At 37.3% G+C, this 18,780-nt stretch overlaps 1 protein-coding gene across 3 annotated transcripts in view; it reads right to left on the bottom strand.

The window, feature by feature from the left end:
- The window catches only part of LOC149224614 (hyperosmolality-gated Ca2+ permeable channel 2.3-like), a 373,352-nt gene that overhangs the window by 145,771 nt on the left and 208,801 nt on the right, over positions 1 to 18,780 (bottom strand). For all 3 annotated transcript variants that reach the window (XM_089386187.1, XM_089386185.1, XM_089386186.1), the window contains one exon: positions 6,215 to 6,513. In XM_089386187.1, coding sequence (XP_089242313.1) covers positions 6,215 to 6,513 — 299 coding nt within the window. The remainder of the gene's footprint in view (positions 1 to 6,214; positions 6,514 to 18,780) is intronic.

Raw genomic sequence — 18,780 nt, 5'->3', positions numbered from 1 at the left:
CTCAAACTGATTGCTTAGGGACTTGTGCTAGGTGGGTTACTAAAATACAAGAATATGATTTAGAGATTAGACCCACCAAGTTAGTCAAAGGCCAAGGCTTGGCTCAAATGTTGACCGAAGGTAATGAAAAGGCTCTTGGTTTAATTTGTCTTAACGATTTATCTTCGCCTGCGCTGCAGAGATTAGGAGAGCATGGATGGTACAAGGACATTGTTTATTACATGATAAATCTTACATGTCCTAACCATTTAGTCGCTCATAAGAGAAGGGCTCTTAGATTAAAAGCCACGAAGTATTGCCTCATGAAGGATGGCCTTGAATGGAGAAATCCTGAGGGCATAGTACTTAGGTGTGTTGATGAAATTGAGTCCAAGAAATTAGTTTCTAAGTTTCATTCAGGATTTTGTGGTCGTCATTATGCTCCTATAACTACTGCCCACAAAATTCTGAGAGCTGGTTATTATTAGCCTTAAATTTTTTCTTATGTGCATAAGTTTGTTAGAAGTTGCCAAGCTTGTCCACTGTTCATTGGGAAACAGAAGCTTGTTGCCTTGCCCTTACAACCTGTCGTTGTGGAGGCACCTTTTCAACATTGGGGTCTGGACTTCATCAGGAAGTTTCATGAAAATTCTAGCAATGGCTACTCATGGATTTTGACTGCTACCAATTATTTCACTAAATGGGTTGAAGCCATCCCTGCTAAGAATGCCACTAAAAAGTTCATTATGGATTTCATTGAAAATAATATCATTACTAGATTTGGTGTCCCCGCTAAGATCACTACCGATAATGCCAAGGCTTTTAGTTCTTCAGAATTTTCGTCTTTTTGTTTTAAGTATGGCATTGTCTTATCTCATTCATCAAATTACTATCCTCAGGGTAATGGTCTGGCTAAATCAAGAAATAAAAATCTCATAACCATTATCAAGAAGATAGTAGGAGATAATAAGTGATCTTGGGATAGCAAAATCAAGTATGCTTTATGGGCAGACAGAATTACTAAAAAGAAAGTTACTAGTAAAAGTCCCTTTGAATTGGTTTATGGCTTAAATGTAACCTTACCTGTGCAACTTAAATTACCAACTTATCAACTCCTTCAACATTTTACTACTAATAAAGATGTTGTTCAAGATAGAATAGATCAGATTGTGGATCTAGATGAAGCTCGTAGGACAGCTTTTGATGCTATATGTAAAAGTCAATCTAACATTAAGAAAAGCTTTGATAAATCCTCTTGATCTAGATCTTTGCAGGTTGGAGATATGGTACTTCTTTGGGATCACAAGAATGAAAAACCAGGAAAACATAAGAAGTTTGACAGTTTATCGCTGGGACCATACATTATTCGAGATATTGTTAGACCAAACTCATTCCACTTGAGCAGATTGGATGGCAAACCACTTGATTTATCTGCAAATGGCCAAATGCTCAAGCTATTCTTCAAAGATGATATCTGATGCCATGGGGCAACCTCTGTATTGTATTTCTAACCCTACTCCTTGTTTTTTCAGCATTTTCAGTTCTGTTTTAGGATTAGATTTACTTTTCATACTACTAGATAGTTAATAAATGAAGAGCTTATACCTTTTCTATGCTTAATGTTATATGATGATTTTTGGATGGACGCTACTTATGTTTTGTTGTGTGTTGCATGGATGCAGATTCTGGATTCTCACATTCCTACAGTGCAGCAACATGTCCCCAAGTAGAGCCAGATGTTGACCACTACGTGTCAACTACCAATAGCAGTACACCCCCTTTTTTTCGCAAAAGGGATAGCGCTTGATCAATGAGTCTGTGCCATTCGAATATCATCATCAGCCTGAACATGTTATTTTGTAAACCCAGTATGCATGTGTAAATTGTAAATAATCTTAGCAGATATGTGTCATGTATGTAATTGCCTAGGTAAACCTAATCTTCTAGTGATGATCTGCGTTCCGGAAGGTTTTTTGTCTCACCGATCCATGATCGGCAGAGTTTTCCTTCAGCCTAACCCCAAAGCTGGAATGGATTTTGCCATTAGAATCTTAGGGGAGTCCTAGTGTGCTAGATCGAGTCTATATAAAAGTAATTTGGGAATAATTATAACTATTTGGTTAAGTTATTTTATTACAAATTGCTTGATCTCCTAGATTATGTTTGTGTCGCAGAACTGGGTAGTCTATGAGGGTCTATGTCAAATGGGTTTTTCCCCTTGAGATGTAAAAATGTAAAAATCATGATGTAAAATGTCTTGAGGGTTAGAAAAATAATTTATCCTCTCATAAGTCCTAGGTCCTAGGTAATTTTTCCAAAGGCTAAGTTCGAGGGTCCCTTTAAATAAAATTAAATTAAAAAAAAAACAACAAAAACAAAAACAAACACAAACACAAACACAAAAAACAAAAAAAAAAATTATAAAAATAATAATAAAAAAAATAAATAAAAAATAATAATAAGTTAAAGTTTTGAGGAAATAAATGAAAAATTTTAATTTTTTAATATATTAAAATGCATTTAATTTTAAAAAATGTGAAATTTCTTCAACATTTTAAATTTCGACAGATGAGATTAAAAGAGTTTTTGATCCTCATCGACGATCAAGATCACTTTGACATGGATCACTCGAACTAGCCGTTGGGAAATTTATCTTTAAATAGGGGGTCAGTTCTCATTTGAGAGCATTCGATCTGTGAGTCTTGTGCTAAAGAAATCTCTCTTGTAGTCATTTTTCATGTGCAATAAATAAAGACTTTGGGGTTGAAATATTGCTGGTGTTACTCTTCTGGGAATGCTATAAGATGTTTTGTTTCTGTGCATAAATTTAATTTCAGCCATTGATGATAGCTTGATGAAGAGTAATTTTAAACATAGGTATCTTGTTTAGTCATTAGGGTTTGAATGGTAGTTAAATCTCTGAATATGATGGCAGGAATCTCCATTAGATTTGGATTTTAGTATCGTTTTCTCCCTCTTTGTTAATGGTTGAAGTAAGTTGTGCAGGAAAATCTTGATTTCGAGATCATCGGGCGTTTGGGGAAGTTCTCGGTTGAACCAGCCAACTCCCAAAAAAGTATTTTCTGAAGAGCCCAACTAGTTTTGATTTCGGACTTATCATTTGAATTTTTCGTATGGATGCATGAAGGGTTTTCTGAAGCATCTCATATTAAATTTAAAATTCAGAAAATATTTCTGTGGCATACTAACGAATCTGGCTATTTAGAGCCTTTCAAACTGTGACTATTGTAATTATTTAGTTGGTTTTTGGGTTTTTAGGTTTAATCCTTGCATATAATATTTCTAGGTGTTTTGTTTTTGCCATTGCAGGTTGCAGGTCTAAGGAAAATTTTTTGTTTGAAGCCAGATCTAGGCCCTGGGGCCTGGAGAGTAAGATCTGGCCTCAAAGTCAGCTCTTGCAGGGGTTTCTGAAGAAATTCGAGGTTTTCCAAGCCATTTGTCTGCTGGGATTTCATTTTCGCAGGAGAATTTCGAAATTTTTTAAGAGTGTACGCTGCCCTGGGCCTGCAACAAGCTCCCCATCAATTCCTCACGCATTGCTCATGCTGTCTTCCTATCTGTGTGCTCTCCTTCTGCTCCTCATGCATACTGCCAAACCTACATACACATCCATTTTTTTTATTATCCTGCCCCTCCGTTTTTCCGCAACTCAAAGCCTCCATCCCTCTCATCTTCAAACCCACGATTTCACCCTCGGCTCCTATCACAGATTATCAAGCCCTCTCCCTTCACAGCCCTCGTTGGCAATCACGTTTCCTTCCTCGCCATCGATCCTTCTTGCAGCTACCGTCAAAGTCCTTGTCCCCGTCGTCGAAACCCGCAAACAATACACAAAAGCCAAAAACCCTTTTTCATATGCGTTAACATATTTTATTTTGTTTTCTATATTACGGCTTGGGTATAGGATAGTTAGATTAGATTAGATTTTGATTTTATTAAGCTAGGTTTTAGTTTTAGATTTATTTGATTTTAGTTTTGTTCTATTTAAATTTTAAGTTTAGAACTTTACATCATAAAAAATAATAAAAAAGCATAAAAGTTAATCTAAGGGTTTTGATTTATTTTTGTTTAGATTTTCTATAAAAAATAAAAAATTAAATTTTTTTAAAAAAAGATTAATTAAATTGGAAATTCCTTTTGATGTCTTTTTTCTGTTGTGGTATCACTATTCATCATTTTACTATAGTTGAATGTACTTAAATTTTTATCTGGAGTTTAACTATTGGAAAGTGATTAATTTCCTAGATTTGGAATTTCAAGCATAATCATTTTAAATTCTAGGTGCCTAGCTTTTAAATTTTGTGGTTATTCAAAGTATTCTATCTTTTGAAAATTTAATTGCTGGAGCTTTGCTAAGTCATTGATCGTTATTGCTTGATTGATTTAGTGCTTATCGTATGCTAGACATTTCAGTAAATATCTTCAAGCAATTGCTAAAAGGTTTGTTTTTATATTTCCTAAGCATCAAATCAATTATTCGATTTTCACTTCATCTAGCAAAGGCACTGGTCTTAAGTATTTAAAGGGCTAATCAATTTTTAAAATCAATCAAGTGCTTGATTCCCTCGTTGTGTCTCCCAACCCAGCTGGTTCCCAGTTGGTCTTCCTTTATCCCATAGGGTCTACCCCCCTTAGCCTAGGGAGACGGCTTAAACGGAGAGATCGGGGATCAAGGTGACAGCCCCCAGTCTGAGCGTTGTCGCGCTGCCTAGACACTCTGCGCAACAACAGGTTAAAGTTAAAAATTGTCATGTGCACGAGATTGATTCACTGCTACATGTTTTCCGCTGTGCAAAGTAGTAGTGTTGTGGTGTTTCAATGTGTTTGTGTTCGTGATCTTAGACTCAAGAGTCAAACGGTAACCCTGATTCTAAAGTGCTGCAGAAAAATCAACATTTTAAATTTTTACTTATTTTATCATCTATAATCATAAATTCGTCATTTAAGCTTGCTGATTTGTCAATTAGTTGCTGATTTCCAAGTTTCCTTTTTACAGAACAACAGCCTTTTGTTGCAGATTGAGTTCATAGGTACAGAACAACAGTCTTTTATTGACACCTAAAATCAACCTAGGGATTCTCCCTTAAGTTAGAAAAGAACTAACTTGAAATGAGAGGGTTTGTCTGAGGTGACATGGTACTTTCCTTAAGCTATCTGGACACCTTTGGGTCCTTTTGACAAAGGTAATTCAAGGTGACAAGACACCCCATTGACCTACCCTTTTAGTCAGTCATTATTCGTCAATATAATTAGCTTATGTAACATCTTTTGAATAACCCTAAAGTTTAAACAGTAGACAATTATCATAATTTGAAATGAAATATAACTCACCTTCTTAATTCTCCTGGTGATTCCAGACCTGCACAACTCTACATGGACCATTATTATCAGACAGAATTAGTATCACTCTAATACCATGTACAAATTTAAGGTTCACATATCCATAGAGACGAAGGTGGAAAAAGAATGATAAAGAATTGACTTTAATATTAATGCTGCAGCAATACATCTTTTGCTCACACTTGCATCTCGTTGCATTACACTTTATAACATCCCTAAGAAGTTAAGGTATTTTAACTACCAAACCCTTAACCACTCATCTAAATGTTACTGTTACATAGGCCATATGTCACTAATATAAAGTGAACATTATACAAGCTTTTATTACTTCCAAACCTTGTTCGAATGTTAATATTCCAATAAACTGCATGCGATGACGAGGCAAATGATGTAATTCTCGAGGTTTACATATTAATATTTCTTGCATGGGCTTGCATACATACTAATTGCCAGAATCACCTGCTTCTATTTTCCTCTTTTGTTTCTTCTGTGCTAATATTCCAACGAGTTTTACATATGATGACAAGGCAAATTATGTCATTGTTGGGTTCTAACACATGATTCTTGAGTAGGCTTGCATTCATACTAACTGCTATAATCACCTGCTTCTCTTTTCTTCTTTTGTTTTAGTTATGAAGAACCACATATTAACATAAGCCGCATGGAAAACACGCAAGGAGTCAAGGACTAGAATCTTTCAGGACAATGTCACAGCCGAAGGAAAACATGGCTGTACTAATAATATGGATACCACATAACATATACATGATTCGGAGCACCCTACACTATCAATATCAAGAACAAAAAAGCAGAGAAATTCTAAGGGCACACTAACTCTTGACAAACAACAATGCTATAGATATTCCATACTTACATTTTAAGAACCTTTTTCAGGAATGGTAAGAAAGCTTCCAATTCTGTCAATTGAGTAAGACCCTGTACCAATGTGACAGGTATCAGGAACAGGATTGTAAGAAAAAAGACTGCCACCACAACCACAAATTTACTGATCCATAGCTGGATATAGGGTGCAGAAAGAAATGGCCAGTAGATATCCCTCGGTTCAGGTGCTGGTTCTGTCACCCACAACATTGGATTAGATGACTGCACAATTCGTGATGCTGTTGCTGCACCATAACAAGACTTGAAGGAAACAAATGCAGCTGGAAGCTCCTGAATAAAGCAACATAAGCATGAGTCAAAAAACTGAACTTTGGCAAGAGTCACACCCCAAAGGTTGAATGATAATAAATATATTAAATACGTTTTCTCTAAGCTGGAAATAAGAGAACCATATTTTGGTATTATTAGCAAATAAGTAAAGATTGGTTTGTACGGGGTTTCGTCCCCATCCAGTCATAGGTTCAAATCTCATGGGGAGGGGTTGAGCGTGGGAGCCAGCAGTGGGGGATAGAAACTGTCCCATGGGGCATCCGGGCTCGACTGAGCGTCACACAATCCTGGTGACAGCATCCCACAGTTGCGCAGATTGTTCTTCCATCCAACATTGAGGCTGGCCCCGTCACAGGCACAGCCTAGCTTTGAGAAACAGAAAAACTGAGCTTATAAATAGAAAAGATTTTGTACAATTGGCATTCCTGACATGGAAACACTACAGCATACTAGTACGTGTTGACAAATGCTTTTTCAGAAATGTCTTGCCAAGTTGCCATATCATTTGATGGTAAATCTAGAGTATATCCTTAAACAAGTGGAATTACGAGTTTCAATGGCATTTTACAACATCAAGACCATTTTACAACATCAAGACTACCTTCACTGATTTAAATACCACTTTTAGAACGTTTCTCAAAAAAAAAACATTTTACTCAGTAATATGTCATTGACTTGTGCATGCATTTGACACCCTTACCAGAGAAATATGAGATCTACTAGTTTTATACAAATACATTGTCTCTCCGAATGTCTTTGTCAAAGAATTATGAATTCTAAGCAAAATTCATTTCACAAAACTTGTCAAGGAGACCGCGCATTTAATCAACCATTTTGCCTCAAAACCTATCATCTTTATAAAATTATAGTGATTGGAATTTGCTATAAGCATGGCACTAGGTTAGCAATAAACTGCTTTTATTCATTTAAAAGAAAGTAATGAATTGTTTTTCACTTGACAAGTCTTCTTCATTGTTTCCACTTATTAGAGATTATTAAGCAGATCAATAAGTTTAGGTATATCACCTCATATCTTAGAGAAGTCTAGATAGAGATATTTGTAGAAATCACGGAGTTTAAGCTTTAGACAAGCATTAATATAAAGAAGCATGTGGTTTGTAAATCTGATGTGTGAAGGAAATCAGATACCTCAAGTAAATCAAGAAATTGCCACAAACAGGATAAGGGGAAATCAAATCACAAAAACTCCTTATCGACACCCAAATCATAAAAGCAAACATCTCAACCAGTCTGCATATCCATATCACTCAGACTAGAAACAAGTGACTTATGTTCCAAAGAATATCGATGTCACCATAATCCAGTCTTATGATAACAATTCATCCCAAGTTTCCAGTAACCGCAAGATTCCACAAAAGATTAATTTGGGATGGTTAGATCATGTCACAGTACGACAATTCTGTACCACACTCAGAAGTTCATATCGTCTTGTATCATTGAAGATGACAGTTCCAAGAATTGAGAAAGACAAGAAAAGATTACAAGATAGAAAAAAAGATATCAAGCCTTTTCATCAATAAGCTTTGGGGACAAAACTTTTATAAAGGAGAAAGCAATGTTATGAACATTATTATATATAAACTAACATAAATAATAATTAACAAAGTAGAATTAGTTATAAAAGGGCATGTCCCAAAAGACATGACTCCTTGGGAAAGGGCACCTGCCTAGGTATATAAACAAGGCCCTCATTTGTAATCAACATATAATATCTTTTGTACATTCAAACATTTTTATATAAATATATTACTTGTCCGATAATTGATATTTACATATTCCAGATGTTCTGAATATTTGTGAGTATACGATCCTTGTCTGTTACAATCTCAACAACTCATTGCTACTTTAAGTTGTTGAGGATGTTTGAAATATAGTACTTTATTGTTACCCCTTGGAGAACTAAAGGATATGGGAAAACAATTACTACTTTATTGTAAGAGAGATGAAGCTCACTCTATTGAAAGAGTAGCTCTCTCCATTTGTAACTAATAGTTGGATTTGTGAGGAGTCTCTGTTGAAAGGTGTGACTAGGTTCGGTCTTCATAATGACATATAATTATGATTTTATGTAATGAGATGTAAATAAGAAAAATGAAATTATTATATTGACTTGCTTCATGGGTTTCATAAGCAAGGGATTTTTTTTTTGAGTCAAGACTCCCATTGAGAGTCTTTAAGATTTATTTGTCATCTAGTCATAAAACATAAGGGTCATTGTCATGTAAATGAAGTCATGTTACACTTTGTAAAAGGTCATCTTGTCTATGTAAAGTATCCTCCAAGGAACTTGTCACCTAACCTTTTCAATTCGGCTTACAAACGTTGAAGAAGATTCAAGAACAAGTTGGCCTACCTCCAACGGTCAAGTCGGCCTATAGACCCAATGAAGAGGGGTACAAATAGAGGAACTCGGCCTCCATCCTAAGCAAGAAGTTCGATCTGATTTCAGCAAAGAGAAGTGTAGAAGGAAGTGCGAAAAAGAGGCAATGAAAATGGTTTTCTCTAAGGCTACAAAGGACATTCTTCTAGGCCAGCGAAGAAGGAATTTTCTAGGATAGCGAAGAAGAATCTTCTGGGCAGCAAAGAAGGATCTTTGGGGGTAGTGAAGAAGGGATCTTCTGGATCAAGCGAAGGAGGCAGTGAATAGATTTCTTCTAGGATAGCAAAGAAAGGAATCATCTGGGCAACAAAGTAGAGACCGAGTTTCTCTAGAAGACCTAGAGATTGAGATTCTCTAGAATAGTTGTGAAGGTGCAGCATAAGAAATAGAGACCGAGTTTCTCTATAAGGAGCAGAGAAGGCGCAGGTCCAGATCAAGAATAAAGGCGAAGGAAGGAAGACGAGGTTGGTGACAAGGCTCTTGAAGAGGATCTAGAGTCAAGGGTCAGTGTAATGGTCTTGGTACTTATCAATTGAAGATCTAGAAGAAGAATTTTGATCGGGTTTTCCTCTCAAGAGGTGAGAGGTTTTGGCCCTGGCTAGAGAAGCCTATATACTGTGTCACTTGTCTTTATTTATTTTGATAATTGTCTTGATGAAAAGAACACACTAATAAGCTAACAAAGAAAAGACCATAAGCTAAGAAGAACAAGCATATCACAGGCAACTATCAAGCAGAGAGATTGTTAACATTGAATGCCCTAGATTTCTCAACATGATATCATAGCTTAGGTGTTGAAGACAAAAAGGGGCAGTCAAAGCAAGCTGACACACAAGAATCAATCTTCAAAGAAGGAATCAAAGCAAGTCAAAGGTTATCAACAAGTTCAAGATCTACATCATAAGAAACTCTAGATCGAAGAAGGAAGCAAAAAGAAAGAACGAAACCCTAGAAGCACTTCAGATATCATCACATCATCAAAGGATCGTAAATCAAGCTCTCTCTCATCATCACTAAAGAAAAAGGTCCTCTGACAACATCCAAAAGGAGGAGGAAACAAGCAGCGACCTGACAAGTAAGTCTATGACTATATCTGTTAATATCAAATGTCTTTTTGCAAGGAAAGCAATAAATTGGTTGGGGCTATAAATTTCCTTGCATGGAAGAAAAAGATTGACCTAAATCTTATTGAGAATGAAGTCATGGTTCACATTACGGGATCAATAACCCAATCTCCAAAAGCAGATACTCAAGCTCATGCTAGATACATGAAGGGAGAAGTGAGATCCCAAAGGATTCTTATAGAATCTATGAAAGACTCTCTAATCTCGTATGTATCAAAATTGGAAAGTGCAAAAGCTATATACGACAAATTGGTAGAGTTGTTTTTTGTAAGTAGCGCGAGAGAAGTAATCTCCTTGAGGCAAGAACTCTACAAACTGAATATATCCAAGGAAGATGGAATAGCCTCATACTTCATGAGGATATCAGAAATTCGAGATCAACTACAAGAATTGGGATAAGTTATGTCTAATAGAGAGATGACCACAGTGGCACTAAATGCACTACTGGAAGAAGGGGGTAACTTCACTTCAAGCTTATATGTGAAGAAAGATACTACTCCATTTCAAGATTTATGGTCACTCTGTAAGACCAAACTAAAGGCAAAGATTGATGTCAGACTAAGCGAAAAAAATCAAGCATATGCTACTGTTAATCTAGGTTGTCATTGATGTCAATACGGCAGTGTTTGTGATGGCAAATTCTTGTGACATGTGTGGTTTGCCATTGATGCCCATTGATCATAACACTGCTCATGGAGGATCCAAGGAGTGAATACACACGTAATAGAAATAGTGGAACCTAGGAGGAAAGATATCGGAAACCATCAGAAGAGAAAGAGAAAGAGTAAAGAGGAGAAGCCATCGTGAAGCCAAAGAGTAAGATGAAGAGTTTATCGGAAGCCATCAAAGAAGCAAGTTATCGTAGCAAGAGAAGCAGGTTATCGCATATGCCCAAGGGTAAGTTCTATCGGAAGAACAAATAGGAACATTACGTCGGAGGAGTAGAGCTATTAGAAGTCAAAGGAAGAGCTATTGGAAGAAGAGCTATCGGAAGTCATCAAAGAGTAGCCAACGGAAATCACAGGAACGACAAGCCACAAGAAATCCAAGCCAAGAGTAAGAATCTAAAGGAAGAAAATAGTGATATCAGAGGAGCACTGTGGAACCGATGGTCCCATCCCAACATGCCCTAATTAATATCGCATCTGCCGTACCAGAACCTTCGCGTCGCAAATTATGAAGGCTTGTCACATTAAAACTCTGATTGTGATATAATATGCAGACCCGACCAGTGTATGGTAACAGCCCTAATGTAATATCACATCCGCCTATCGGAACTTTCATATCGCAAGTTATAAAGAGATGTCACATTAAAAACTACGATTGTGATATTATTGCAAACCCGACTACAACACTATAACATAACTTAATGTAATATCGCATCTGTTGAATCGCAAGTTTCAAAGGGATGACGTGTCAAACATCCAATTGCGATAAGGTTGTGGACCCGATGGATTTATTAACAACTGCTTAAGATCATATCACATCCGCTCCGTCGGCAGTAGGGGAATCGCTATGTTATGTGCAAACCTCTGAAAATTGCGATTGTGGGATTAAAGGAATAACTCTAATTTTCATGAATGTTGCAATTGCGATTAATGTGATAATGTTGTGGTTGCAATTAATGTGGGACCTCCATGTGGGTATAGACTTGGATGAATATTAAAAAAAGGGCCTCTCTGATAAAATCTTTTAATGTGCAAACTCATAAGTCGGCGTCTCCTCCCAATGAACGTGTCTTTTGGTTATTGGCAAAACTCATATGTATACAAGTTGAAATGCTTCACTTCCAAAAACAGATTTCGTGTGCCTAACACAGAGAAGAAGTAACAGTTCACAACTCGTCAACTTGAAGAAACAGAGAAAGCTAAAGGTCGAGCAGGAAGGAAGGTAGCCAAAGGTCCAGCAGGAAAGAAGGAAGTCGAAGGTCGAGAAATTTTGTTGATTGGGTTAATCTTTGAAAGGCTCAAACCTGTGATGAATTAGAAGAAGTACGGACCTCAACCTGAAGAACAATCTTTTTGTGAAGATCTGTTTGACCTCGAACCAGCGAAGTAAGATTTCATCAGTCATCAGTTGAAGGGAGCAGTGGGCAACACTAGCGTTGAAGTATTTGTGAGTTTGCTCTATGGAAGTAAGATACTGCGACAATCACTCCTAAAGCAGTTATTGCGACAATAAGAACAGGGGCTTGAAAACAGAGAATTGCTTTTGTGCATACATTGAGGCTTAGCGTAGATATCTTGTTGAAAATCTTCAGCAAATCTTCGAAACATTATTGGAGATCATGATGCCTATTTGAAATCATCATGAGGTAACTTTGCAGACTCTGTTTGGGCAATATGAAGAGTTGTGAAGACTCCTTCATATGAAGACAGGTTGTCATTGATGTAGCAGTGAAGTTGTAGATAGACAAAATTCAGTGAAGAATATTTTGGGAGCAGAGAATTACTACCAAACATATCTAGACAATATATAGCAGAGGATCGGAGCCCTTGGGGTTGGTGCCTCAGAATTGGAAGGATCAGTGTCCTTGGAGTTGGTGCTCCTAAATCCAAGGTTGGTACTTTGACAAGATAGGGTCGGAGCCCTTGGGGTTGGTGCCTCAGAATTAGAAGGATTGGTGTCCTTGGAGTTGGTGCTCCTAAACCCAAGGTCGGTGCCTTGACAAGACAAGGTCGGTGCCCTAGAGGTTGGAGCCTCACAAAAGGTCCAAGTTGGTGCTTGGCAATAGGTTGGAGCCTGGGAGTTTGAAGATCAGTGTCTTCATCTAGGGTTGGAGCCCTATATACATTGTACTTGATTCATTGTAAAGATTATATTAATAAAAGCATTTATTCCTATTGTTCATTTTGTGTTCTAAATATAAGTGATCTAACTAGTAAAAGTAATAATTCAAAAGGAATATTGATTCACCGCCCCTCTCAGTATTTCCAACAATTGGTATCAAAGCCAATAACTTCACTCAAAGCCTAACAGCTTGAAGGTTGATCATTAGAACACAAATGGTGAAGCCAAGGAAGAAAGTCTCCAATCCTCCTAAAGATGTGTCTCCCTCAACCACCGAAATCAAAGTCAATCAATTTGTGAAGGCTCCATTGTTCAATGGAAACTTTGATATATGGGAGGCAAGAATGAGGAATTTCTTAAAGACTCAAGCCACTGAAATCTGGAAATCAGTGATTTTTTATATCATGACGGATGGAGAATCCAAGGAGTGCAATGCAAAAGCAATGAAGGCAATCTTGAATGGGCTACCAGATTCTATAAAGAACAATTTAGGAAAATGTTCGTCAACGAAGGGTATATGGGACAAACTTCATGACCTTCACTCAAAAGGAGCATTGACCATGACCACTAGTCAAGAAGATGATGGAAACCAAGAAGGAAATCCAGAACCCATCATAGAAGCTGAAAATGAGAATGATGACATCAAGGCTAACGAAGACCCAGAAGATGAAGAGAATGAAAATTATTTTGAAGAAGATCTCACTAAACTTATGGCTGCCATGGAAGAGATTATCAATTTGAAAAAGGAAAATGAGGAACTTCTAAGAAAGGACTGTTGGTGAGAAAGATCAAACAAAGAATGATTGTTAATATAGCTCTTCAAGGAAGGGATAAGAGCTTGCCAAGCTTATGAAGGAATTTCATCAAAGAATCAAAAGCATCATAAGAAGCCATATCCATGACAAATCATCATTAAAAACTTGAAATATCAAGAATAACTTGTCAAGTCAACACATTGAACAAAGGCACTAGAGTTTAGGACATTTTTGAAGTAAAGATTGGTCAATACTTGGAACTTTCTTTTTTGGCATGGTTCTAGCTTGTGGAGGAAGGAAACAAGCACAATCATGTGATATGAAAATGGAAGCATTGGTAATAATTAAAGGACTTGTTGATGAAGCAGAAATGAGGAAAACACCTGCATATTGCAACTAAAAGAAGGATGAAGAAATATCCAAACTAAAATCCGACCTCAACCTTTTCAAGGCCAAAGTTTGTACAAGCTATAAGGATATGGAAGAAATGGAGAGCAGTATAGCTAAGGAAAAGAAGAAATCTTCATAATGAAATCAGAAGTCATCTGCCTTGAAATAGAATGAAATAACAATTGTTCAAGGAAGAGCTTGAGAATCTGCATTTGCTAAGAAGAATATGATTTGAAAGATTGTTGCCTTGACTCTTATCCTTGCCGTTGCTGGAACTGGGAGGATCAACATTTCTTTCTGGCTCCTTTAGCCTTGTTTGACATGCTCATTCATCAAAGATCTCCTTCATAAATCAAGTCTTGGCTATGAAGGGGATCCTCAAGAAGAATGATAATGTCAACAAAAAGGATGTGAGGAAGCCAGAAAGAATTTGTCCATCCCTCCAACCTTTTTTCCGAGGGAGACAATCTCTTCAACAATCTTTCACAATCATTATTCTTCAAGAGCAAGCAGATGATGTCAAGGGCGCAAGAAGCAATGGTTATAATCAAAGGATCTCAAGGGAAATGACTTCTGATTTCATTATGAAGATTTCTTCATTTTTCTTAGGTATACTGTCTATTTCTTCCATTATCCTTGTTCTTGTACATGTTTTGGCCTTGAAAAGATTGTAGGTCGGATTTTAGTTTGGATATTTCCCAACTTTCTTTTAGTTGCAATATCATGGTGTTTTTCTGAATTCTGCTTCATCAACAGTCCTTTTATTATTCAATGCTTCCATTTTCTTCTCAATTCCTTGTGCTTGTTTCCTTGCTTCTTCTAGTTGTGATCCATGGGAAAAAAAAAGTTCCTTGTATTGACCAATCTTTGTTTCAAGTTTGTTCAAGCTCTAGTGCCTTTGTTCAAGGTGACTTGATGAAGTTATCTTCCCGTTTCTTTTTATCCAATTGATTTGTCATGGATATGGCTTCTTCATGATGCTTTTTTTCTTTGATCATTCCTTGCATAAGCTTGGCAAGCTCTTATGAAATCCTTGTACTTGAAGCTTACAATCAACTTTCATTCTTTGATTGGTCTTTCTCAGGAACACTCCTTTGAAAGAAAGTTCTCTTATCTATCCAATGGACTATTGTTAAAAATATTTTCCACTTGATCTCTAAACAGAAATTGGAGCAGCAGGAGGCCATCTAATGCTAATAAGCAAATAACTATGTTGCTATTATTACAGAAGTTGAATATTTCGACTAAGGGATTTGATGTGAGAACAAGTAAATTATGGACACAAATAGAGGCAACCGTCAAACAAACAGATACATCTGGGAATGAAGCTTGAAGCAAGAGCAATTGGTAGCATCTAACATAATTGAAGCATTGCAAAAAGTTGTCAACCAGTAGAAAGAATTCAAAAAAAAGAAAAAGCAGTCACAGATTGAATATCAAAAAAGGGGAGAATGTTGTGTTGTCGAATATAGCTCAACCACTTAAGAAGAAGCACAAAGATAAAAAGGAATCTTGGTTTGAAGGAAGACGGTGAGAATGACAATTTCAGTGGCATTTTCTCTTGATTCGAACTGTGAAGGCCTCTTAATTTTGACTATGGAGACAAAAAAATACGGTGTAGAAGCATAAAAAAATTGGACCTGGACATTTAGTGTATGACTAGTTGGAGTCTGTTTTGAAGCATTGAAGTGGAGCATCTTTAAGCACTGTTGAAGCCATGATGAAGAAGTTCTGAGACATGAAGAGGGGATAATGTGCTAGCTGATGATGAGGAAGCAATCCTTCTATCTTGAGTAAAAAGAACAGCACCACAAAAGGGGGAGTAACATACCCATAAAAATCTATTGTTCATAAAGAAAAGAAGCAGTTTGACAGGGGGGGAGTCCTTGTGCACTCCTTTGCCATTGATGTCAAAGGGGGAGCGAAGAAGAATATTGCCATCAATGACAAAGGGGGAGATTGTTAATCTAGGTTGTCATTGATGTCAATATGGCAATGTTTGTGATGGCAAATTCTTGTGACATGTGCGGTTGCCCATTGATGCCCATTGATCATAATAGTGCTCATGGAGGATCCAAGGATTGAATACAAACGTAATTGAAATAGTGGAACCTAGGAGGAAAGATATCAGAAACCATCAAAAAGAGAAAGAGAAAGAGTAAAGGGGAGAAGCCATTATGAAGCCAAAGAGTAAGATGAAGAGTTCATCAAAAGCCATCAAAGAAGCAAGTTATCGGAGCAAGAGAAGCAGGTTATCGCATATGCCCAAGGGTAAGTGTTATCGGAAGAACAAATAGGAACATTACGTCAAAGGAGTAGAGCTATCGGAAGTCAAAGGAAGAGCTATTGGAAGAAGAGCTATCGGAATTCATCAAAGAGTAGCCAACGGAAATCACAGGAACGACAAGCCACAAGAAATCCAAGCCAAGAGTAAGAGTCTAAAGGAAGAAAACAGCGATATCGGAGGAGCATTGTGGAACCGATGGTCCCATTACAACACGCCCTAATTAATATCGCATCCGCTATATCGGAACCTTCGCATCGCAAGTTATGAAGGCTTGTCACATTAAAACTCCGATTGCGATATAATATGCGGACCCGATCAGTGTATGGTAACAGCCCTAATGTAATATCGCATCCGCCTATCAAAACTTTCATATCGCAAGTTATTAAGCGATGTCACATTAAAAACTGCAATTGCGGTATTATTGCGGACCCGACTACAACACTATAACATAACTTAATGTAATATCGCATCCATTGAATTGCAAGTTTCAAAGGGATGACATGTAAAACCTCCAATTGCAATAAGGTTGTGGGCTTGACGGATTTATTAACAACTGCTTAAGATCATATTGCATCCACTCTGTCGGTAGTAAGGGAATCGCTATGTTATGTGCAAACCTCCGAAAATTGCGATTGCGGGATTAAAGGAATAACTTTGATTTTCATGAATGTTGTGATTGCGATTAATGTGATAATGTTTCGGTTGCGATTAATGTGGGACCTCCATGTGGGTATAGCCTTGGATGAATATGAAAAAAAAAGGGCCTCTCCGATAAAATCTTTTAATGTGCACACTCATAAGTCGGCGTCTCCTCCCAATGAACGTGTCTTTTGGTTATTGGCAAAACTCATATATATACAAGTTGAAATGCTTCACTTCAGGAAACGGATTTCGTGCATCTAACATAGAGAAGAAGTAACAGTTCACAACTCGTGAACTTGAAGAAACAGAGAAAGCTGAAGGTCGAGCGGGAAGGAAGGAAGCCAAAGGTCCAGCAGGAAAGAAGGAAGTCGAAGGTCGAGAAATTTTGTTGATTGGGTTAATCTTTGAAAGGCTCAGACATGTGATGAATTAGAAGAAGTACAGACCTCAACCTGAAGAACAATCTTTTTGTGAAGATCTGTTTGACCTCGAACCAGCCAAGTAAGATTTCATTAGTCATCAGTTGAAGGGAGCAGTAGACAACACCAGCATTGAAGTATTTGTGAGTTTGTTCCTTGGAAGTAAGATATCGCAACAATCACTCCTAAAGCAGTTATTGCGACAATAAGAACAGAGGCTTGAAAACAAAGAATTGCTTTTGTGCATACATTGAGGCTTAGCGTAGATATCTTGTTGGAAAGCTTCAGCAAATCTTGGAAACATTATTGGAGATCATGATGCCTATTTGAAATCATCATGAGGTAACTTTGTAGACTCTGTTTGGGCAATATGAAGAGTTGTGAAGACTCCTTCATATGAAGACAAGTTGTCATTGATGTAGCAGTGAAGTTGTAGAGAGACAAAATTCAGTGAAGAAGATTTTGGAAGCAGAGAATTACTACAAAACATATCTAAACAATATATAGCAGAGGGTCGGAGCCCTTGGGGTTGGTGCCTCAGAATTGGAAAGATTGGTGTCCTTGGAATTGGTGCTCCTAAATCCAAGGTTGGTGCCTTAACAAGATAGGGTCGAAGCCCTTAGGGTTGGTGCCTCAGAATTAGAAGGATTGGTGTCCTTGGAGTTGGTGCTCCTAAACCCAAGATTGGTGCCTTGACAAGACAAGGTTGGTGCCCTAGAGGTTGGAACCTCACAAAAGGTCCAACTTGGTGCTTGGCAAGAGGTTGGAGCCTGGGAGTTTGAAGATCGATGTCTTCATCTAGGGTTGGAGCCCTATATACATTGTACTTGATTCATTGTCAAGATTATATTAATAAAAGCATTTATTACTATTGTTCATTTTGTGTTCTAAATATAAGTGATCTAACTGGTAAAAGTAACAATTCAAAAGGAATATTGATTCACCCCCCTCTCAGTATTTCCAACAGCTACAATGACAAGAAGAATGGGAAAAATTGGGAAGTTTGGTCCTGCAAAGAATAGGAAGAACATGGATAAGATAACACGCTTCGAATGTCATGAACTTGGACATTATAAAAGAGATTGTCCTAATCATGGTAAAGACGAGGAATAGAGAAGGAGCAGACATTACTGACGAAGTGAAAGAGCCTGAGTCAAAGAAGCCTAAGAATGAAGAAGTAAAAGATCTTATTATGACTGAGATGATCTTCCTCTCAAGAAGGTACTTTCCACTAGTAAATTATGGTCTTAGTGCAGTTTAAATTAGATAGGATGCATCTCATTAGAAAAATAGCATAGAAGCATTAGAAGTAAGAGCCCGTGACAACGGAGGCAGAAAGTATGTATGGTACAAATCCTACTGATTTCAAAGATTAGGAAGCTCTTAGGTGTTGATTTTGGGTAGCATCAGATGTGATCTAGCCATGAAATTTGGTGGAGAGGCTAAGGCACAGACATCT

The sequence above is a fragment of the Pinus tabuliformis genome, chromosome Q (assembly GCF_031772625.1).
Source record: "Pinus tabuliformis cultivar Carrire ecotype Pingquan chromosome Q, CPIR1, whole genome shotgun sequence".
NCBI classification, from domain to species: domain Eukaryota; kingdom Viridiplantae; phylum Streptophyta; class Pinopsida; order Pinales; family Pinaceae; genus Pinus; species Pinus tabuliformis.
This window is presented reverse-complemented; position numbering and strand designations above follow the sequence as displayed.